This window comes from Heloderma suspectum, chromosome 2 (assembly GCF_057233095.1).
Source record: "Heloderma suspectum isolate Gila_16-S chromosome 2, 16-S_ref, whole genome shotgun sequence".
Classification (NCBI taxonomy): Eukaryota; Metazoa; Chordata; class Lepidosauria; order Squamata; family Helodermatidae; genus Heloderma; species Heloderma suspectum.
This window is the reverse complement of record NC_139459.1, coordinates 200783404-200806428: the sequence shown is the minus strand read 5'-3', so window position 1 is coordinate 200806428 and position 23025 is coordinate 200783404. Positions and strand designations below refer to the sequence as shown.

Below are 23025 nucleotides of genomic sequence, written 5' to 3'. Positions count from 1 at the left end.
CTTGTCTCTGAGCTTCATCAGTTTACCTTCTGTGAAATGGGGTATTTTGTGATTGGCCATGGCCCCCATAACAGCCATTTTGTGAACAAGCAACCGCCCCTTGGCAGACATTTTGTGAGAGTGGCTACAACACTCTCTCAAAACTCCAAATGTGCCCACTGACCCAAAAAGGATGGGGACCCAAGGCACTGATGGGTGGCCAAGAGAGCCAGTGTGGTGTAGTGGTTAGAGTGTTGGACTGCGACTTAGACTGAGAGTGTTGGACTGAGATCCGGGTTCTAGTCTCCACTTGGCTATGAAGCTCCCTGGGAGAGTTTGGGCCAGTCACTGACTCTCAGCCTAACCTACCTCACAGGGTTATTGGGAGGATAAAATGGAGAGGATAATGTACGTAAGCCACCTTGGGTTTCTTGGAGAAAAAACGGTGAGATAAAAATGTAGTGATAAATAAATAACCTATGGTAGGAGTGTCACAAGCAACCAGGGGTTGTGGCATCCCTAGCCAGGAACAGGGCAGCTGTCAGGCTAAGGTTCCTACCTGCCTTTGTGCCTCTGCCTGCGCCTTAGCTTCGCAAACTAGAGGGAAAGGAGGCACAGTGCGCCCTGCCAGTGGCACTATCTCATATTGTAGACTTGACTTGTAGCAAAACCTGCCACAGATGGGCTATCACTCGGCTAACCCAACAGTCTGGCCACCAGACACCAAGCTCATGAAGAGCTTGTGCAGGCCGAGCTTGGGCCGTTCAGCGGCACAGATGGCCAAATGGGCACTGCAATTTCATATCCTGGCAGTGAGCCACCAAGCCATCAACGGGCTTTTGAAAGGAGCAGCGAGCTCTGACTAGGGGCTGGGAATCACGCACAGGCCAGCAGCAGGGTGTCAATCTGGCCAGTTTTAAAGTGCCCCACCTTTGTTGTTTTGTTATTTTGTGGCCAAGAAGCTGTTTTCTTTCTTTCTTTTCTTTTCTAGGCTGAGTTTCACTGTTACTCAAAGGGCGGTTTCAAGTGATGACACTTTTAAGTGAGTTAACAGGTGCAAATGGAAATAATGGGAGAGGATTTCCTTTGGAATGGAGGGTGGGGACATCCTAACTAGCTGCAGAAACAGCCAGAATCAAGGAACCCCCATCCCCGTCCCCTGCTCCTTCTCATAACTTCCAGGACAAGCTGGAGAGTGGAGCCCTCCGCACAGCCAAGCCTTCCTTTCTGAGAATGGTCACTCTGTGAGCAAAGCTCACAGGCTCTGCTGTACCACACTCTCACCCTCTGCCTGTTGCCCTCTTTTCCCATTGACTTGTGGGACAAAGAGCTGGGAGAAAGTCCAGGGCCAAAGGATAGGCACTGGCCTGTAATGTAAAGCATTATGGAACCTCCCCACGGATGCAGCAGCGATAGGCTGGGGAGCAGTGGGAAGCGGGGGGGGGGGGGCTCTGCTCTGAAATCTGAAGAGAGAGAAGTGGGGCGGGGGGGTCAGAAGATGCGCTTGACATGGCCAGTGAGTCTCTTCCCAGAAAATGATCCTTGCGACTGAACTGGGAATGGGCCTCCTTAGTAAGTGGCTGCAGCCCGCCTCTTTTCCTGTGCCTCTCTCCCCCTTAGGGCACTTGGATTCCATTCCCCTCACCCTGTCTGCCCATGGAACTTAGAATGGGGAGAATGAATCAAAGGGGAAAGGCCAAGGGGCTGGACGCTTCCACAGCTCCCTGCCCTAGAACAGCAGTGGCTTGGCAGGATGAAGACTCTACTACAAGGTGTCATTAGTAAACTACATTGGGCAGGTCTAAAATATTCCTTGAAGAGTCAAGTTGGAGGACAGTTTTGGCCAGGCTTCGCCAACCTGGGGTCCTCCAGATGTATTGGACTGTAACTCCCACCACTGCACTGGGAAGGATGGGAGTTGTAGTCTGACACATCTCAGGGGGCACCAGGTTGGGAAAGGCTTTGGCTTGCAGTCAGGACAAGACAGGACAGGACGAGGGGATTTAGGTAGCAGAGAGGATGGAAAGCCGGTGTAGCGTAGTGGCTAGAGTGTTGGACAGAGTCGGGAGACCTAGGTTCTAGTCCCCACTCATCCATGAAGCTCATTGTGTGACTTTGGGCCAGTCACAGACTCTCAGCCCAACCTACCTCACAGGGTGGTTGTTGTGAGGATAAAATGGAGAGGAGGAGGATTATGTATGCTGCCTTGGGTTCCTTAAGGGGGAAAAAAGGATATAAATGTAATAAATAATAAATAAGTGTGATGTTCTGGTTAAGAGTGTTGGACTGTGGAGATCTGGGTTCTAGTCCCCACTGGGTGACTTTGGGCCAATCACTGACTCTCAGCCTAGCCTACCTCACAGGGTTGTTGGGAGGATAAAATGGAGAGGAGGCCCATGTACACTGCCCTGGGTTCTTTGCAAGAGAAAAAAAGGTGGGATATAAATGTAATAATAAATTACTTAATTAGGTCACCTGCAGCCCTAGGACTAAAAGCTGCCCCTACCCTTGCCATAATTTATGTCGGGTATTCAAGACCTATCCAGCTCTGACTGGGGAGATCCTGCCATGCAGTGATGGGCAAAATGGCAACTGGTGAGAAGCGAAGGGACTCTGTTGCTAGCATACAAAAGGAAGTATGGTGGGAGGGAGAGTGGGAGGGATGGGAACTGTGTCAGAGGCAGGCAGCTGGAGGAAGATGGAGCAGGAAAGAAGCAGGACCATTTGTGAGAGAACCAGGTCAGGGATTCCTTGGTCCCAGAAGAGTTCTCTGCTTTCCAACATCCCTGCAAAGGATCCTTCAGTTTGTCAAACAGAGTTGGTCCTGGTCACACTCACTGACAAAGGAGAGGAGGGAGCAGAGATGGCTGGGCTACTTGCTCTCCCACCCCCCTCTCCCTTCTGGGAGTTGTGGCTTTGGGAAGTGGTCTCAGGTGGCGCTGATGGGCCAGTCTGGTAGGCCAAGTTCAGCCTGCAGGCCGAGTTCATTATGTTCCCTGCATGAGAGTATGGGGAACATATGATGGACCAAGCAGGACGTCAGGTCCTGCATGAAGTAAGAACAGATCAGCCCTGATGAGCCCTCGTTCCCACCTTTTAGTAACAAACATGAGAGCAGGCACTAGCAACAGAGACACTGCACAACCCAGCACAGACACCATCCAACAAGGGGCAGACAGCTGCAAAAGGCTGTTCCAGGCTCCACTATGTGCCCATGTCTACATTCTAATACCTTGTCTTCTTCCACTCACACCAGGGAGGTCCCCAAGATCTTCCCCTTCCCATTTTACCTTTCTTGTCTATGCTGTCTGAATGCTGCAAAATTCTGTGGTAAAATTTTCTCATCCAAACACTGTAAACAGCAGTTCCTGTGCCAACCTCCACTGTTCACCTCCTGCTCCCACCAGTCATGAACCGCCTGCAACTCCTTAGCTTGTGGTAAAGGAGTCCTGCAGACTAGCATTTACAGTGGGGGATCAGCAACGAGCGATGCCAAAGCAGAATCCGGCCCCTTGAGGGGAACTGTGTACCCTGCCAATGCACCACATGACCTGCAGTTGCCAAACATCCCTGTCACTTCCATCCAATAGCCCTGAGCCCTTGTTGGGCCAGGGGGAGGGGACTCCTGCTTCTCTAGACATTCCTCTTCTCCCCCCCCCCCCAAGATATTTCAGGCAGCAGGAAGGAGATGGGGACAAGCGAGACACAGTGGGATTTTCTAGTAGGCCACTTTGAGGAAGCGACTGGTCTTTCATTCACTGCCAGACCTAATTACTGCATGATAGAGATCCAGAGAGTGACATGCTCTCCTTAAAACCAGGGTGGGAGGAAGATCCTTTAACTTATGATTTATGCATTATATCTGTATAGTGCCCCTTATCCAAGGAGCACAGGGCATCTAGCACAGGCTTCCCAGGTGGTCACCCATAGATAGATAGTTGGCCAAGCCTCGATCTATCTATCTTCAGAGATGGAAGTTACATCAGATGCCAACCACGTGTCCAGGGAAGGTGCTGTTGCGCTCATGTCCTGCTTGTGGGTTCCTGGTTGACAGGTGTTTGGCCACTGTGTGAACAGAATGCTGGACTAGATGGACCCTTGGTCTGATCCAGCATGGCTGTTCTTATGCTCTTCTGTCCACTCAGGTGAAGAGAGTTTGATTAAATCCTACAGTAATATTTCAGCTTTCAGCTCATTTAGACAGAGTGAGCTGATCCTTCACCCCATACCAACCTTCCCATGGAACCAAGGGTGTCAACACCTCAGCAGCCCCCACAGCCTGGAATGCCCTCCTGACGCCTGCCCCCCAGACCAACACAGGAATAGGAAAGATCACACACACAGGGTGGAGAGTTGGGTAAACTAGGGGGTTGAATGTTACCAGGGTTCCTTCCAAGCACTACAGAGGAGAATTATCCACTCAAAGCATTAGAACTCAGCGAAATCCCAGTGACACTTACTGAGAGCAGGTTCAGGGAGAAACAAAAGGAAGTACAACTTTCTGCTATGCACAATTCACTTATGGAACTCATTGTCACAGGAAGTCAAGATGGCAGACTGCTAGCATAAACCTCTCTTGAAATAGTTACACATACCCATTGGGCTTCATCACACAAGGCTAAAAATCCTGCAATTTACTGGGGCTTCTGCTTCCGGAATCTTTGTGGGATTAGATCCGGTCCTTTCCACCTGGCTTTTAAAAAAAAACAAAGTTCTATGTGTTTCATTACAAAGGCACTAGGTGGTGCTGTTGTTTTCTTTGCAATAAAAGCGACTTTAAACAGTATACCCTCATTTATAGTGACTCCATGGTGGAGGGAGGGAAAATGCCAGACTTTCGTCTTCATGGAAAACAACACAATAGAGCTCACAAAGAGCGGGAGGTTCCCTGGAGGAGGGCTGAGTCATGTACAGGACCCGCAGACTTCTGTGAGTAAGCAATCTCTACAGCAGGATAAAAGCCCTGTGTGAAGGAACCCCATGGCTGTTAGCTGTGATATAAAAAATGGAACTCCCACCAACACAGAGAGGATACCTCTGACTAATAGATGCTGGGTATAAACAAAAAGGAGGGGACAATTATCTCTATCACACCCCAGTTGTGAGCTTCCTTGAGGTAACTGGCTAGCCACTGTTACAGTGCTGAACATTTCTTGTTGTTGTTCAGTCATTCAGCTGTGTCCGACTCTTCGTGACCCCTTGGACCATAGCACGTCAGGCCTTCCTGTCCTGCACTCTCTCCCAGAGTGTGCTCAAGTCCATATTCATTGCATCAGTGAAGCTATCTAGCCATCTCATCCTCTGCCGTCCCCTTCTCCTTTTGCCTTCAGTCTTTCCCAGCATCAGGGTCTTTTCCAGGGAGTTTTCTCTTCACATTAGGTGGCCAAAATATTTGAGCTTCAGCTTCAGTATCTGTCCTTCCAATGAGCAGTCAGGGTTGATTTCCTTTAGGATTGACTGATTTGACCTTCTTGCAGTCCAGGGGACTCGTAAGAGTCTTCTCTAGCACCACAGTTTGAGTTCAATGGGGATTACTCCCAGGTAAGTGAGTAAAGGACTACAATCTTAAAGAGGTAGTGCTGGGATACATGGATCTTTGGCCAGATCCTGCATGGTAGGCCTCATGCATTTAAGTTCTTTTGGAGTTCATTGCATCTTGGGTTTTGGTCAGGACAAGGGGCATCCAGGCTTCTGAACAGCCCAGCCCTAAAACCAGACTTTGAGCAGTACACTTCTCACCAGCTTCTGGCTAACCACTGGTGCAAGATACTTCCAGCATAAGGATCCTGGAAGTGATGAAAATGATGAAAGATTTTTTGTACTTATGAAATTTAATGATGAAGGGTTTTTAAAATTTATCCAGCAGTGGGGCTTCTCAGGGAAAGATTCAGATCTAGATGGTTGTATCCAATGTTAGTCTAAGCTAAGCTCCATTTATTTTCAATGGGTCTATTCTAAGTAGGAGTAACATTGGCAGCAACCCAACACGTGTACTTCCATTCATTTTCAGAGGCAGAGATGGGTGACTATATCTTACAAGCAGAAAAGGGTGAGGACTGATTTTGAGCAAAAAAGAGCTGGAGATGAAAGGGTTAAGCAGCCCCTCTCGCCTTCCTTTCCTCAAACTGCATACTTTCCACAGCTGCCTGTCAATTAAAAAAAGATGCCAGGAGAGGCTGAAGCCCTACCAGCCACCCTACCTGATTTCAACATGATGTCTGTTCAGGCATCCCAGTGGTGAAAAAGGAAAATACTTTCCCACCAGCTACTTGGCAGTACAGCACTGATCAAGAGCCAGTGTGGTGTCCAGTGGCTGGAGTGTTGGATTTAGAGGGGGACTCGGAGACGCAAATCAACCTTTACGCTCAGGGCCAAGTGAGCTATTTGCACCAATGGAGGCTTCCAAATACAAATAGCAACTTCAGGGTGATAGTGGCAATTTTTGTCTGGACCATAGCAGGGGAAAAATTAAACTCTCCCTCCTTACCCACTGTGTTTCCCGAGAGCTGCTGTTCACATGACAAATAACCTGCAGTAACATCACGTCTGGTTTGTCCCTTGCTGGATGACCATGAGCCAGTCACTATTTCTCAGCCAAACTTATTTGATAGGGTTGTTGGTAGGGTAAAATTGGAGAGGAGATTCTACATATGCTGCCCTGAGCTCTGTGGGGGAAGGGCATGACCCCCCCCCCCAAGGGTAATAAAGGAAGAATAACTGGGTGATTCCACCCAGGGAGTAGCACAAATAGCAGCAGCTGTTCCAGGGTGATAACCCAGGGAACAACCTGGTGCAAGAGCATCTACAGAGACCCTTCATGTGACTGCGGCCATCCACCTAGTAAATATATTTCAAACATTACGACCCCGCCATGGACCACAGCCATGTGGAAATTAAGTCTTTCAGCAGGCACCTGAATGCAGAACATCTGAGTCTGCTCTGAATGAAGGCTTATTTCAATAATCAGAACACAGTGCCAACCGAAGACATTTTGCTGCCTAAAATAGAGACCAAATCCCTTGCTCTCCCCTCGAAAGCCAATTGTTTAAAAAGTCTGGCTGCATTGTTCCTGCCTTCACCTATCTCCCCAAGCTATCCTCCTTGTCTGAAGCATGTCTCTTCACCCTGCTGCATGGCAGGGTAGGCCCTGCAAAAGCAAGCAAACAAAAAAAGCATGTGGTACACTTATCCTGGGATTCAGGGGTGGGGGTGAGGATTGCATCTCAGTAAGCTTCCCCATGTCAAAAAAGTCCCTTCATATAGAAAGCAAGTTCTTCAAGGTGAAGGGTCCCAGCTCAGCCTTCTTCTTTAGGTGCTAGGTTTTCCACAAGTGGAGAGATTATGATGTGAGGGAGCATTCAAACATTCAGTCCAGCACCTGCCTTCTGAAGGGTTACATTCCCATGACAGCTCTACCATGTGCTTTCCCTCCAAATATTCAAATGCCTTCTGAGTGCATGTGTGTACCGTTTAGGTAGGGGTGTGAATACAAGTATATCTGTGTAAAGCTATTTATACACTGAGCAATTTGCCTTTTGCTGGTTTTTGAATTGTTTATTTTTGTAGAATGTCATGCATTATCTGGACTCTCGCACAGATTCTCAAGAATCTCAGCTTTCTTTCTTAAACAGCAAGAGTATAACCCAACCAAAGTTAAGCCATTTGGAGTTACATTGATTTCAATGAGAGAATTAAACGTGAACTGGAATCTCTTTCACCAAAAACTCTGTCTTAAATGTACTTAACGTTTACTAAATCATGCTTCAGGTTTCTAGCTCTTAGGGTCATAAGGATGTATTTTGCAGTATCTGCAATAGATGCTAGTATTAAGAAGGTAGAATTACTGGCCCCAAGCTCAAATCTGCCCTTCATAGCTTTCTATCTCTCTGTTCATGGTCCCCTGCTATGCTTCCATTTCACACTCACTGTGGTCCTACACACACACACACACACACACACTTAAAAATGTGAATTCTGTTCAAGCACTGATACTGGGTTCAAACTAAAGCATAACAACTGCAAAGCATTATGAAAGTCAGCAGATAATTTGATACACATTTTTAGTACCGAATATGCAATATGTCCTCCAAAGCACACAAAACACCTGTTGAGTTCATTTACCTCTTCTCTAATTATTAAACATAGATTTGAAACACATACCCCAGTTTAATATCCACAATATTCTTGACACCAAAGTTACTGATTCTAATGCTTCCTGAAACAAATTGCACCTAGAGATCAATCATTATTAAGCTAGGTACAGAACTGCTTCTCCCAAATCTCCTGTCCTAACCACTTAAATAGCTCACCTAGTTCTATAGCAGTGTCTGTAGCTCGCTGTTCTCCTCCACTCCTACTATTTCTGTCTTATTATAGCATCCTCAGTAGGAGCTGTGAACAGAGCCCTCTGCTGGTTGAGAGTAGCAGGTCTCTGGAAGTTTAATTTCATGTATTGGGGGGGCAGGGGGCACAGGGGATGAGGGAGTGACAAAACACAACAAAGGGGGAAAACAACAGAAACTAGCTAAAAAAAAAAAATACTGAGGAAAGAGAGGGCTGAGAGGCAGAAATCACTGAGACGGGCACACCAACACCTTACAAACCTAAGTAGCTATTCTGGGCCACGTCTCCAACATTCCCGGGGACCCGTTCACTGGGCTCTGTCGTTTTATAGACCAGCTGGTCAGGGTCTGAGCTATCAATGCTTGTCATAAACAATATCCCTGCAAGACCAATGGAAGGAAAGAGAGAAAGAGAGAGAGAGAGAGGGTTAGCAGTATAGAGAAATCTTGGCGCCCAGGCAGGGAAGCACCACAGAGCATTGGGCAGGAGTCAGGGCGACTAGCAGGGCCTGGGTGGGAGACACTCATGCACCACCACTTGGCTGGATCCCTTCCAGCACTACCTCTCTATGATCCCCTGCGTAAACAATTGCCTATAAAGCCAATCTGTTTTGCGACGTTTTACTTCTCAGGGTCAATAGAATAAAATGCCTGCTTACTGAGAATTCCACAATTGTCGGTCACTTTTTCAACCACGAGTCTTGTTCATGGTTTACTGAGTATATTGATGGCTATTTTTCAAAACAGAATCTCCTCCAGATGTATTTTTAGCCCCAGGATCCCACTCACCAACACCCTGCCCTGTTGTGGCCTGTCTGATAGCTCTGCAGTGCTTTGCCTGCCGGGCGCAACCCCGTACCAAGGTAGCTGTTGGCAGGCAACGGGATGAGCGAGGGGTCCTGGTCCTTTTCTCCCCCAGCTTCATACGGCCCGTCGTCGTAGTGACTCAGATCCAAGCCACTCAGCTCTGCCCGTATGGTCCCTGCCAAACCAAACACCTGTTAGTGATTGGCGGGTGGGGGAGGCTTCGGGGAGGATACCCAGCCTCACAACACAATATGAGATCTAAGCCTTTGGGCAAACCTGCACTTCAGTTTGGCCACCTGCCTTAAATAGGACCTGAAGTGGTAACTGGTTTATCCACCAGGTGCGTATGGAGGGTCTGGGTTGGACACTCTGGGCCAAAACAGGCACTACTTTAAATGTGTGTTCAGCAGCTATGCCTTTTTTTGTTTTTACTCTTGAGTGGGTGCAGTGGGCCTGATGCAAATCTTAAGTGCCCCCCTATTCCCCACACTAGGGCCCCAATGTGCATTGGGGGCCCTGCACCTACTCTAGAGTAAAAAAAATTTAAAAAAAGATGTAGCTCCTAGGCACACATTAAAAGTCGGGTTTGTTTTGGCCCTACGAACTGGAATTAGGCTGCTCCAAACGGCAAAGGGATGGTGTGTGAGACAGGCATGCCCCTCAGTGTTTCCCAGTGGCAGGCACAGCAGCTTTGGTCCTCACAAGCCCACCAGCTCCCTGCCTGCTAGGGAATCGAAGGTCAAAACTGCCACACGCTCCACCAGCTTTTTCTTGGAGCGGTAGCAGGTGGATATGCTCATCATCAAGGCTGACCATCAGAGGGGCCATGATGAAGCGGGTGCCGCACAACCATGATCTCTTCCACCTGGCACAGAGCGGCACGTTTGCCAGGACTGGTTACATTGGGGAAAGGCTGAAGCTCTGTGGCTTTGCATGTAGAACGTCCCAGGTTCAATCCCCAGCCTTATCAAGGTAGGGCTGGGAGAACCCTGCCTGAACCCCTGGAGAGCCGTGGATGCCAGTCAGTGTTGACGGTACTGAGCTAGATGGACCATGGGTCCGACTCTGTATAACGCAACTTCCTACATTCCTATGATTGGGAAAGCAGGCACATTCCCAAGGCAAAGATGTGGACATGCCACTTTATGAATGGCAAGAGTGGCACCAATGGCCATGCTCCATCCTCTACATATGGGGGAGCAGGTGGACCTCCACTGTCCCACTGGAGACTACTGCAGCTTCCAAAGGAGGATACTGCATATGTGGGCTGGGTGACCAAGACTAGTGTCAGAGCCCTTTCATTTAACACCCCCATGTGCAAGGCATATGCTTGCCAGCTTACCCTTCCAGTTGTAGGTGCCAGGTGCCCCAAAGAGGATATAGTGCCTATCTGCAGTGAAGCCGGTTGCCATCCCCTGCTGGCAGAAGCCAAAGCGATCGTGCCCCTGCGGCCGCCCTTCGCAGAATTTCCACTCGCCACCATCCAGTTCGTCCGACTCTTGCAGCCCCTCGCTGAGTACGTAACAGCGTCCAATCACGTCCCTCGTCTCTAGAGGTTCATTGACCCGGTTACGGGCTTCATACAAGTGGGCACAGGTCTGGGATACATGGGAGAGGAAAGGACAGGACAGAGCAGATCAGGAAGTTTGCTGCCTCCTGGCATTCCTGCACAAAACTAACACGTAAAGGATCTGTGATCACCTCAAAGGTTAACCCAAAAAACTGCTCACGTGGCTCAAATGCTCCCTTGTAGTATCTAAGCGGAGGGTAACTGATGTATGAAAGACCATATGAACATGTTTACCCCCAGCTAAATCAACTATGGGGTAACATTACCTGGGATGGCGTGGGGGGCAAAATATCACTGGGTAAGGTAACAGTTCTGTGGCCAAATCATGGATCTCTTGCATACTCAAGACATGCACAGAGCTTGCACAAAACATGAAACTGAACAATCCAGGATTGGCTTTGGACATTCTGAAAAGAGGAGAAAGAGGCTAAAATAAAGCACTAGTAAGTTGGGCTTCCTCTTCGCAGGCTTGTTCAGAAGGCCCAAAGATGCTCGCTCATCTTTCCCCATGGTGAACTGCATCCACTCACCATGTCCAGATTTGTCTGTCAGATGCAGACAGAGTACATGCATTTCAACACTGAGACAGGGATGTGAACTGAACTTTGGACATTCTAAACCAACATGGGAATGGGAAGCACTGTTCACTTGTGCGTCCTTCCTCCCACCCCCACAATGGTTTAGGAATGTCACAAAGTCACTCTGTGAGCAAATTCAAACATGCAGGAAAAGGGTACATCTATCCCTTCCTGGAATGTACCACGTTAGGCTGCAGGTAGGGGAGTCCATATGTCAGGGCCTACCCAGGGCAGCCATAAGGAAACAGACTTGGAGTGTGTGTGCTCTCCAACCCAGGATCCTTGCACTCAGTAAGTGGGGGTTAGGGCTGGAATCCAATCCAAAGGCAGGCAGACTCTGTTGACCAGGCAAGGGCAGAGGGCCATGTTCCTGGCATTTATAAAGGCATAGCTAGTCCAGAGGCTTGTCCATTGCAGGGTTGTTGCCTGAAGAGGGTTTTGGGAACTAAGTGCAAACAATGTTGAATAGCTCACTCAGACAAGTCCCAGCCTCAAACAATGAGACTCCCAGCGTAAGCCCTGGAGCCCCTTCTATTATGTTTGAATCCCCCTCCCCTTTTTTAAAGGCTCCCTGCTTCTGAAAAGATGTCAGTGAGAGGGTTAGCTTAGCTTTTCCTTAACATGCTAGCTTTCCATGTTTAGAAAGGAGTCATAGCATGCTTTTCCTGATGGTGTAATACAGGCCATGTTCACACAAGTAGTTACTTCAAATTAATAAACACTTAACGTATTTTGACTCCTTTAGTGTTCTCAAGTGATAAGAGGGTATAGAAGTATGTACTCCTCTTTATTAGAAGAGTGCCGACCCTTACTCTGGAATTATTTGTGCATGTGAATGATACCAGTGTAGGGTGTGACTCCACCCCTTCCCAGGGTGCTTCAGTTTCACTACAGAGAGGGGCACAACTTTCTCTCTAGGAAGGACAGCAGGTGGCTGGGATACCCTCACATGACTTCACTGAATACGCTCCTTCTTATGTGAAAAAAGTAAGGGAATGCACCCCTTAAGTTGTGCATGAAATGTTTGTGCACTACAGAGGTAAGATCAGCCTTCTCAGTAACATGCATCTACAGGAATACCTAGTACTATTTTGCTTTTGTGAACACAGCCATAGCAAGGGAAATAACTCCTTCTAACCTCACCTCTCCGCCCACACCACAGCCCGTTTGAAATGTGTCCCCTTGTGGATCTTTCCATTTCCCTCACCCACATCCCTTCCCACAATAATCCACTAAGGCCATTATATATTATATATTTCCACAATAATCCATTAAGACCTATGCATGTTTAGATAGAAAAAAGTCCTACAACTCCCAGCATTTTCTGTCTAAACAAGCATAGGATTGCACCCTAAACCTCTTTTCCCAAAGCTGAGGACAGAGCAAGGAATCCCATCTCCTGCTCTCACTCAGAGGGCAGGAGCCTATTAAGCATTGCAATCCAGGCCCAAAGGGGTTAAGCAGAATGACCACCCACCCATCCAGCCACGGCCACTGACCACGATCTTGCCGCCGGGGCCCTGGCTCTTGACGGTGACTCCCAGCCATTGATTTTCCTTGCTCTCCTTCTTCAGGTCAACTGTAAGGTGTGAATAAGATGGAGAGACTCTGTCAATTTCAATTTAGGGAGGGGATTCTATCCCATTCCTCCACTGCACAGGACACAGAGAACATGCTCCTTCCCTAATATGGTAGGACAGAAGATACCTCAACAAATCCAATGGCCTGAGAAGAGAACAGCAAAGGGCCAAACTACACGTGATGCAAGAGATCCATGAAGCTAGGGATGTTGGAGAAATCCGCAATGGAATCAAATGAGTTCAGGTTTCTATGAATTCGACCTGCAGATTCCAGAGCAGACAGGCTTTTCCAGAGTTGCATTGATTCCACGGATTTGCGGACCGGTTCTTTTACTTTCCAGAATTTTTGGCAAATTTAGTTGTAGAAAAATACATAAAAAACAAAAGAAAACACCAACTGAAAACATGCATTTCCCTCATAGGCTAAAGCGTGAAAATGTGCAGTTTGGGGGATTTGTGCATTTTGGGGGGATTTGCACATGTTTGCAAGTGTGAATTTGAGCAAATTCAGGAAGTTGGACAAAATCTGATTCTGTCAATGAGTGGATGATGGAAAGAAAGGCACATGACAATCCACAAAATGCAGTCGGAACAGGTTTTACAAAATCCATCCATCCCTACATGAAATGATCTGCTGTCATCTTTTTCTTTGGCTAAAAGTAGCTGTGTGGGGCTGAAACACTGCAGGAGGCAGCTTAACTCTTTGCCCCCATGCCATTTCCTCAATTTAAATCCCCCCAAAGCATATTAACCAGAGAGGGGAGACCATACTGGTACAATACAAGTACCTATCCCTCCACGGCTAATAGCAACTCCAAGGGAGTGATTTGGACTGGGACCAAAGCATGGGGGAAAGGGTGAACCACCCCTCTAATAGCACCATTGCTCCAATTTAAATCATACATACACACTCACACATGGCTGCTTTTAGCCCCCCCACCCCCAATGTTTGGGCAATCCAGTTAGAAATCTCCCACAACACATGCAGTTTGGCCCTAAGGAATGGAGTACTCTGAGAACTTCTTTGCAACAGTGCAGTGAGAAATCAGAATGGGATGTCAGGGTCAGGTAAGGCAGGTTCTATGCAGGGATACAGGGGTGTGCACTCAGCGGCACTCAGTATCCATAGTGATACTTCTCATCACAGTCCCATAAATAGCACGGTTCAGAATTTAACTGACCCAGGTCAGATTTAGGGCCCCTAATCCAGACTAGCTTCAGCAGGGCTTGTGCTAAATTTCTGAAACACATGGTGCAAACCTACCCAGAGGTAGGTTTTTTTTGTGATTTTTGTTTCACATGTTCTGGGCCAGAGTGCTGGCACTGATTGAAAGCAGGGTCTACGTTAACACTTCAGTAACCTCAGGCTCAAATGAAGTCATACATGGGATGGGGGAATCATGTATAATCCACATTCCAAACTGACTCCAGTTTAACCCAGATCCAAATCAGACACTGCCGGATGCTGTAATGACAGGTTGGGAGGGGTTCACCCGGACACAACCATGCTCCTCCCCTACCTCCCTCATCGATGGACACACGTCTGCAGTCATTAGTCTCATGGGTGAGGGGGCAGGCATACAGGCCTCCGGTCCTCATGGCCTTTTGACTCCACAAAGCAGCAGCCTGTGGCGCTCCCACCAGCAACCTGAAAGAAACGGAGCAGAGTGTCAGGGGGACTGAGTCAGAGCTGGGGGAGTGCATCAGGGATCCCCAGGGGTGGCTGTCAGAAGCATGCTCTTCTCACTGATGATGTTCCTGCACCTGGGCAGCTGTAGGATGCTGAACGCAAAGACAGGTTAAAGGATATAGGGGCGCAAAGCTAAGACATTCTGTCCCTGCCCCATTCCCCATCTCTGCCACATAAAGTGCAGTGTCTCTGCTGCTGCTCTTTATATACAAAGGCAGGCATAAAATGCTGAACATCAGGAAAAACTTCTTGACTGTTACAGCAATACTACAATGGAGCCAATTACCTAGGGAGGTGGTGGGCTCTCCCACACAGGAGGCATTCAAGATGAAGCTGGACAGCCATCTGTCAGGGATTCCCTGACTTGGATTCCTGCACTGAGCAGGGGTTGGACTCGATGGTCTTATAGGCCCCTTCCAACCCTAACTATTCTATGATTCTATGAAATGCCCTTCCCACCTCCCCAATGCTGAACCAAACACCTATGCTCTTTTTTAGATCTCGATCCTGGAATGTATAACATTTATTTTAGCATTTCAACTTCGTATTATTTAAAAGTTAACCATGGCATTCTATACCCTGTACAAAAACATTCAGTAGCAAGAGAATTAAAATTCTGCTACAAGAGAAGTTGAATTCTGTGACTTATAGTTACATTACGCTAATTTGTAGATAAAAGCTTGTTTTGCGACCCCCACCCACCCAATATTTTTGGTTATTAAGATGTGCAAAGATCTATGCAGACCACTGAAACCTTCTTCTCATCCAGCTTCTGAGATGTTACCATGCCCACATCCTTTCAGGTTTATCTTCACAGTCTTAAAAGTGCAATCTTATACATTTCTACTCAGAAGTAAATCCCACTGAGTTCAATGAGGCTTACTCCCAGGTGAGTGGTAGAGGACCGCAGCCTTAAAAGGATAAAGCCAAGCATGCTGTATCAAGGTCATGCAAAGGTTAATTTATAGGGCAATTTATAAATAAAGGAATAGTGAGGATAGGAGGATTGACAGCAAGCAGAAAATGAAGGAAAACTGAGAATATACCGTGGTCCAGGAAACAGAAACAGTTTTCAGCAACAACAACAAAAACATGCACTGAACAGAAGAATAGAGCAGCTAATGGACAGAAGGGGAACTGTTCCAGCATGGGGGTGAGACACAAGAGAAAGCACAAGCAATTATGAAGGCATAGGAGAAGGAAACAAAGGGAGCTTAAAAAGCACATGGGAACCAGATTTCTGCTGAGTTGTAGGTTTCTGCTAAGCCTGCCTATCTCCTTTGGCCTATGTGCTGTGCCTCAGTGACCTTGAGCATCCCATCCCATCCTGTCCCGCCATGACATTAATGTGCTTAATGAAAATGCCAATTAGTTAAAGAGGAAACGAAATCAAATTCCACCACAGGCCATTTTGTAGGGAGTGAGAGGGGGAGAAGCAGTGAGCAGCTGGGGAGGAGGCGACGTTCAAAGCGTCCTTCAGCAGGCAGATGCAGAGGCACACTCTTCAACAGCAATGCGCCTCTGACCACAGAGCTTGCATTTGTCACCTGTTCCTGGGTCTCCACCACAGCTGTCACTCCCCCCCTCCCCCTCCAGCTCCCGTAATTCTTAGTCAGGGACATGAAGTGATCTGGAGCAGCCCACAAACCATTTCACGGTCGCCTGCCTGATCAGAACAGCTTTTTCCTTGTAGTCCAACATCTCATAGGCCAGAACAAGATTTAAGAATATAAGGCTCCCATGCTGAACCATATTCTGAGGACCCCATTCTTCTCCAAGCCATTAAGTTTTATACTGGCCTTTGAAAAGAATCACAGGACACATATGCAAAACTGCTTGATAAGGACTAGCTATCGCTTAACACCCCTTACCCATCCTCTCATATCCATCATAATCAGGGTACTTAAGTGGCGGAAGAGAGGATTCTCTCCCTACTTTTGGTGCACATTTATGGAGAAGTTGGAGAGTCGAATCCTAGGGTCTCCAATCTGGTGCCCACAGAAACCTCCCTTGGTGCCTGCCAGGCAACCTGCCTCTCCAGATTTTTATTTTATGCCTTAAGATTTCTCTTACGATTACCCTCTAGAACCATCTTTATTGGGTTTCAAGAAGGGCTTTTGCTTTCTTCACATGGAGCTTTTATCCTGCGATTGAGATTACTCCTTCACGGAAGTTCGCGGGCTCTTTACATGATGCTGTGACCCTCCAAGGCATCTCCTGCACTAAATGCCCTTTGTTCTGTTTTTAAAGAGATCGCAGATAATGAGCTATCAAATTACTCGGTTGTGTTCCTCTTGAGTTCCCTCTGTGAAAAGAATAAAAGTGGCAAGAAGAAGAGCAAGAACAATGAAAGATAAGGGAAGACTCAGCTAGAGGGGGGAAGGAGGAGGAAGGGGAGGGGAGAAAGGAAACAGGTGAAAAGGGAAGTCCTTGTGATCCTGCATTTAAAACAGAAGTAGAAAGCATGGTTTCAAATGCAGGATTTTAGGCTGGTGTAGAGATGCCCTTTGTGTTTTGGAGCTCAGACCCCACCTCTGGCTTGCACTTAGGTTCTTGGGCAAGTTATTTTTCTTTTAGTCTCTTCAGTTTGCCTTCTCAGGAAAAAAATCTTTCATGTCATTTTATGAATGGCCCCCCATGGCAGCCATTTTGTGAGAGCACCCATGACACTCTATCAACATTCCAGATGTGCCCACTGTCCCAAAAGGGTTGGGGACCCCTGGTCTAATCAGTGTTAGTGGGCATGTATATGGTACCAGTGAGTGATACCTGTTAAAATGGACTACAGTGATGTGATTTGTATACATGGATGTACATGGAACGCCAGCAGAAAAATATTAAAGGTTTTGAAGTCTGCATTTATAGCAACGAGGCCATATGTTTGCACTCTGAGGCATGATTTATGATAAGCCACTTTGATTTTTTTTTGGAGAAAAGCAGGCTCCCAAATGCCCCACCAACATTTAATTGTTCCTTAGCAGGAATCCCAATGTTTGTGTTTTTGTATTATATTATAAACTATAATGAACTTAATATAATGCCAAACAACAGCAGCAAATTTAGTCATGTTGGCCATAAGAAAAAGTTCACAATGCATATTAAGTTGCTACCTTTATTAGGCCATCTCAGTCTCAAAAAATGTGCAAGCTTTTAAAACCTCTGGATCTCTTCATCAGGCAAAATGTTACAAGAAGAAGGGGCAGGGGGACTGGACGGGGAAAAGGCTGTCTTGATGATGAAGTCCTCCCAACCTGCTTCTTGTAACATCTTGCCTGATGAAGAGATCTCAAGGTCTCAAAAGCTTGCACATTTTTTGTGACCTTTGAGTTGGCCTAATAAAGGCATTACCCCAATATGTATTCTTAATATAATGACAATCCAGTTTCTTTTCTAGAGGTGGGCAGCACGCAACCCCCCTACAGGGATTCAGGTCTGTGAACATGCACATACAGGTATGTGGCTTAATAGGGACTTTAGGAAATGGACTCTTAAGAAATGTATAGAATCTTAGGCTCTGTAAAGACTGTGGAAAAGAACAGATCTCATTCACTACTGACCTAGGAATGGATCGAAGATGGAGCAGAGATACTCTCTCCCACAGTTCCTTCTTGCCTAAAGTAGAAATTGAAATCAGCAATATTCACTGTAGTAGCCCATATCATCCATCTGTACCCTACTACGTTTCCATAGCTGCATTCATGGGCTCCACAGGGAATACCACTGTTTTAGAGGTCCAAACTCTTTGGCAACCTTTGTGAACATCAAATCCATTGGGGAATGAAGCTTGTAAAGGCCTCTTCTTTCACCCCACACTCAGCATACCCCCCCCCCAGTACTCTCAGGGAGAAGATGGTCTTCCCACTGGGCCGTCCTGGCTTCTGGAGAGAGATTTTTCCATTAAGATGGCCAAAGGAGTGGGTTGCATCAGTGTGTGTGCGTATCTGGGGGTGGAGTGGGGTGGGGTGGGGTTCCCCAAGACAGCCAAACAGAGTCTCAGATTCCAGCTTACTCTCCTTGCCTGGAAAGGGTTTATCTTTCTAGGGGTGGTTTGAAGAAGGATGTCTGACATCGGAATGTCATTAGAGTGACAAAGAGTGATGGGTGACCACAGGCACTGGTGTTCACTTCCCCTTTTCTCTTCGATCAAAGCATCCACCTACACGTCATGGCCAATAGAATAATTTAGCATGCTGAACAGCTGCAACCTCTCTTCCATGGTGCTGTGTTGTGAACAGAAAAGCCCCACCCAGGGCCAGCTCTTGCCAGGTGTCCTGGTTACTGGACACAAGAAAAGCTGGAGGCAGGGCCCATCCCAGTCTTCCAGTCTACGTATGACGTACCTCCCCATACTTGCACAGACGCCTTCATGCAGTAGAGTAAAAGGCTCATGATCAGAGCTGATCAGATTGAGGGGCTTGCTCACTGGAAGGGCTGAGGATGAGACTACACGAAGGGCTTCTCCACATGGGGCTTTATTCTGAGATTGAGATTGGTTACGCACAGAAGTTTGCAGGTCCTTTACATGATGTCATCAACCTCCAGTGCATCTCACATGCTAAATGTCCTTTATCCCATTTTTTTAAAAGATCGGAGATGATGAGCTATCAGATTGCAGCGTGTGGAGTTCCCTCATGAAAAGAGGAAATCCTGCAATAAGAGGAGCTCGACCACAGCACCATCTATTGGCTGTATAATTAAACATATAGAACACATAGATAAGGGGGAAAGGGAAGTGTGTGTAAAGGGCCCCCGTTGTGATGCTGCATTTAAAACGGAAGCAGAAAGCCCTGGTAAAGTTGCGAGATTTTAGCCTGGTGTAGAAATGCTCTAAGACTAGAGAGGGCAAGGATATAGAGCGAGAAGTCATGACCAGGACTGACATCCTACTGTAGTGCCATGCAAAAATCTGGTACCTGGCACTGAATATGGACTGCTGAGAACGTCAGCTTTCATTTTTAAAGTAGTTCCTAGCCTTAGGGGAGATATATTACTAATCCAATACACTCCAGTAACTACGAGGCAGTGTTTCTATGCCAGGTGATGCCAAGGCCAGCTCCAGGTCTGAGGGGGTCCATAGCGAAGTCCCCTCAGGACAGCCCCCTCCTACATTGGTGAGCCCCTGGTGGCTGTGAGCCATCCTTTAAAATTTCCCACACTGCCCCGGAGAAATGACACATCAGAGATACTGTGGGAAATTTCAAATGGCAGCTCACAGACCCAGCTGCCCTGTGTGTGTGTATGCGCGCGCGCACGTGCTAGGGCAGGCATCAGGACCAGTGAGCCCTGCCCAACAGCTGGCACTCTGGCAGCCGGCCAGTGGTGCCAGGGGCTGGTGCTGGGTCTGCCTGGTGTGGTTACCTGTCCCTCATATTTCCTTGCCCAGTCACTCTTGTTGTCCTTCTTGTGTTCATTCCACTCCTGCCACTATCCTGCTCAGAATTTCTTTATTTCTGTATTTCTCTCCTACCCTTCTTGCAAAGGCAGCTGCCACTTTTTAAACTTGCAGCCATCTGGTGAGATGGGCCAGGCTGAGAGCAAGTGACTGGCCCAAGTTCACCAATGAATGTCATGGCTGATGGAGGATTTGAATGCAGGTCTCCCCGGTCTAATTCCAACAGTACACCACACTGGCTCCTATGCAGACCATTCAGACCTGCTTGGCTTATTTTACATCTTTGATTTGAGTTTTGTCTGTGCAAACTTCAGACAAATCTGTACAGGGACACAAAGACACCATTCGGCTTGGCTAACAGTACTAGGTTAGATGGGTCAATTGTCTGACGCAGTGTAAGGCCTTACATCTAAAAAGCTTAGAGCAGCCTTCCCCACCCTGGCACCCTTTCTATGTGCTGGACTACAACTCCCATCATCCCCACCACCATGGCCAATTAACAGGACATATACACACAGAAACCTCTACAGCTTCAGGAGTTTTGCAGGAGTCCCAGAGACAAAAGCCATAAAAAACAGCATCTGCAGCTATGCATTCTCCTGCACAATTGTGCACACACAAAACAGAAGAGCCCACAAAAGCATGAACAATCCCAAATCTGTTCTCTGCTGGAATGAGAAAAACCCACACAGTCCTCCTTTGCCCTGCGGTGCTGCTACTAGCTGGGTTTGCCATCCACAATGGGGGTGAGGCGGGTGGGGGGGGCATAGTGAAGAAAAGAGTTCCTGACTCATGTTTTTTTGTACGGGTTAATTTGATAGATTTGGGGTAAAGAAAAAGAAAGAGGAACTCACTAGCACAGCAAGCTCCAAATTACAGCTTAGAGAGATACGTAGACACACACACACACACACACACACAACGCAACAATATTACTACACTAATCGTTTCAAAACCATGGCTTTTGAAATGTGAGGCAAGAGCCCTTAAGGAGACGTGGGAAGTTGCCAGACGAGTGCTGCAAGCTGCCCCGTGACCCCTCAGGATAGCTTTCATTTTTGTCTTTAGTAGCCTAGGAATGGAGGCTGCGTGGGCTGGGTCTTTCTCTGTTTGGTGCAAAGTTCATGGGTAGTGATGGGTAGGATGGCCCACTCTTGAAATAAAATGTCTGGTACCTGCACAGGGCTGGAGAGAAAGGACAGGGTCAGAGCCCAGAGCAGGTTTGCCAGTAGAAACAGGGGTGCAGCTCTGTGGCTTGGCATGCAGAAAAGCTGTCACTGAAGAGTGCAACTTGAACAGCATGATTCAATGCATATCTTGTTGTTCAGTCGTTCAGTTGTGTCCGACTCTTCGTAACCCCATGGACCATAGCACTCCAGGCCTTCCTGTCCTCCGCTCTCTCCTGGAGTGTGCTCAAGTTCATATTCATTACATCAGTGATGCTATCTAGCCATTCATCCTCTGCTGTCCTCTTCTCCTTTTGCCTTCAATCCTTCCCAGCATTAGGGTCTTTTCCAGTGACTTTTCTTTTCGCATTTGGTGGCCAAAATATTTGAGCTTCAGCTTCAGGATCTGTCCTTCCAATGAGCAGTCAGGGTTGATTTCCTTTAGGATTAACTGATTTGACCTCCTTGCAGCCCAGACCTAAGCCCCACTTTGGGTTCAATGGGGCTTACTCCCAAGCAAGTGTATATAGGCATGCAGCATTAATTGTGTACTTAAAAAAAAAAAATAAGATGGTGGAGGGTTTGTGCCTTTTCCATTGTTTTTCCTGGCAATTGGTCGGTTTGCAAATCTATTGGGTGGGGAGGGCCTTTCCCTGCCTTTGTGTTGTCTGCCCTCCCCTTCTTTGTAGGCTGTCTGTCCACAGACCAAGGGTTATCCAGGGAGTGATATCTAGCTCCTTCACAGAGATGGCAGATCCTGCAGAAAGGAACTGAGCCAATGTATTCCAGAATGTCTAATTGACAGTGGTCTCCAACCTTTTGGGTCAGTGGCCACATCTGGAATTTTGAGACAGTGTTGTGGGTACTCTCACAAAATGGTTGGCATGGGGGGGTGGGCTTGCCTATTCATAAAATGACTGCTCTGGTGGGCATGGATGGTCACAAAACACTCATTTCCCATAAGGCAAAACTGGCGAGAGTAAAAGAAAAGTAACTTGCCCAAGAACTTCAGTATGAGGCAGAGGTGGGGGTCTGAGCTCCAAAACACAAAACTATTCTTTTGAACCCAAATAAAGATGGGGTTGGGGGGAAGCCCTTCACTTTGCAGCATGCCAGCCTCCCAGTTTGTTTAAGTCTTAAGAAATAAAGAAAAATCAGGAGAGGCAAGGAGACAGGCAAGTGCCAAGAGAGGTATTCATGGGCACCACCCTGAAGACAGTGTATCCAGTGGACCTGGGGGATCTACGTGCAAAGCCCAGCTCATTCTTCGACTTACTGGGTAACCTTGAGCAAGCCACAGTATGTCAACTTCCCTTGTCACCTATTAAAGCAAAGCAATAATGACCCTCCTTACAAAATGTAAAGGATTGTGTGCATAAAAATGCTATAAGAAAGATTAGGGGCATCTCTAAACCAGCCTAAAATCCTGCGTTTAAAACGGGGCTTTCTGCTTCCATTTTAAATGCAGGATCACAATGACTCCCATTTTCACCTGCTTCCATTCCCCCTTCCGGTTTCCCCCTCCTTCTCTCCATATCTGAGTCTTCCATTATCTTTCATTGATCTCATTCCTCTTCTTGACGCTTTTCCACTTTTACTCTTTTCATGGAGGGAACTCAAGAGGAACACAGCAGGGTAAATTGATAGCTCATTATCTGAAATCTATTTAAAAATGGAACAAAGGGCATTTAGTGCAGGAGATGCCCTGGAGGGTCACGGCATCATGTAAAGAGCCCCCAAACTTCTGTGAGGGAGCAATCTCAATCGCAGGATAAAAGCCCCATGTGAAGAAAGCCTAAGGGGATCTCTACACCTCAAGTTTATTGCGCATTCACGGTTGTTCACTCACTGAATTGTGTGGGTCCATTACATGACGTCGTCATTGTCCAGTCATGATTCCACTATTTCCTCCCACTTATCC

The 23025-nt window shown here is 47.3% G+C and overlaps 1 protein-coding gene across 4 annotated transcripts in view; it reads right to left on the bottom strand.

Annotated features, from left to right (window-relative positions):
- The window catches only part of ITGA7 (integrin subunit alpha 7), an 85107-nt gene that overhangs the window by 28571 nt on the left and 33511 nt on the right, over positions 1-23025 (bottom strand). For 2 of the 4 annotated variants that reach the window (XM_084837293.1, XM_084837292.1), the window contains 4 exons: positions 14377-14504; positions 12776-12855; positions 10471-10726; positions 8583-8702 (listed from right to left, as the gene is read on the bottom strand). In XM_084837293.1, the coding sequence (XP_084693419.1) occupies positions 8583-8702; positions 10471-10726; positions 12776-12855; positions 14377-14455 (535 nt within the window). In that variant the 5' untranslated portion in view covers positions 14456-14504. Of the gene's footprint in view, positions 1-8582; positions 9304-10470; positions 10727-12775; positions 12856-14376; positions 14505-23025 lie in introns of those variants that run through there. The other 2 variants (XM_084837290.1, XM_084837294.1) reach the window with 2 other exon arrangements.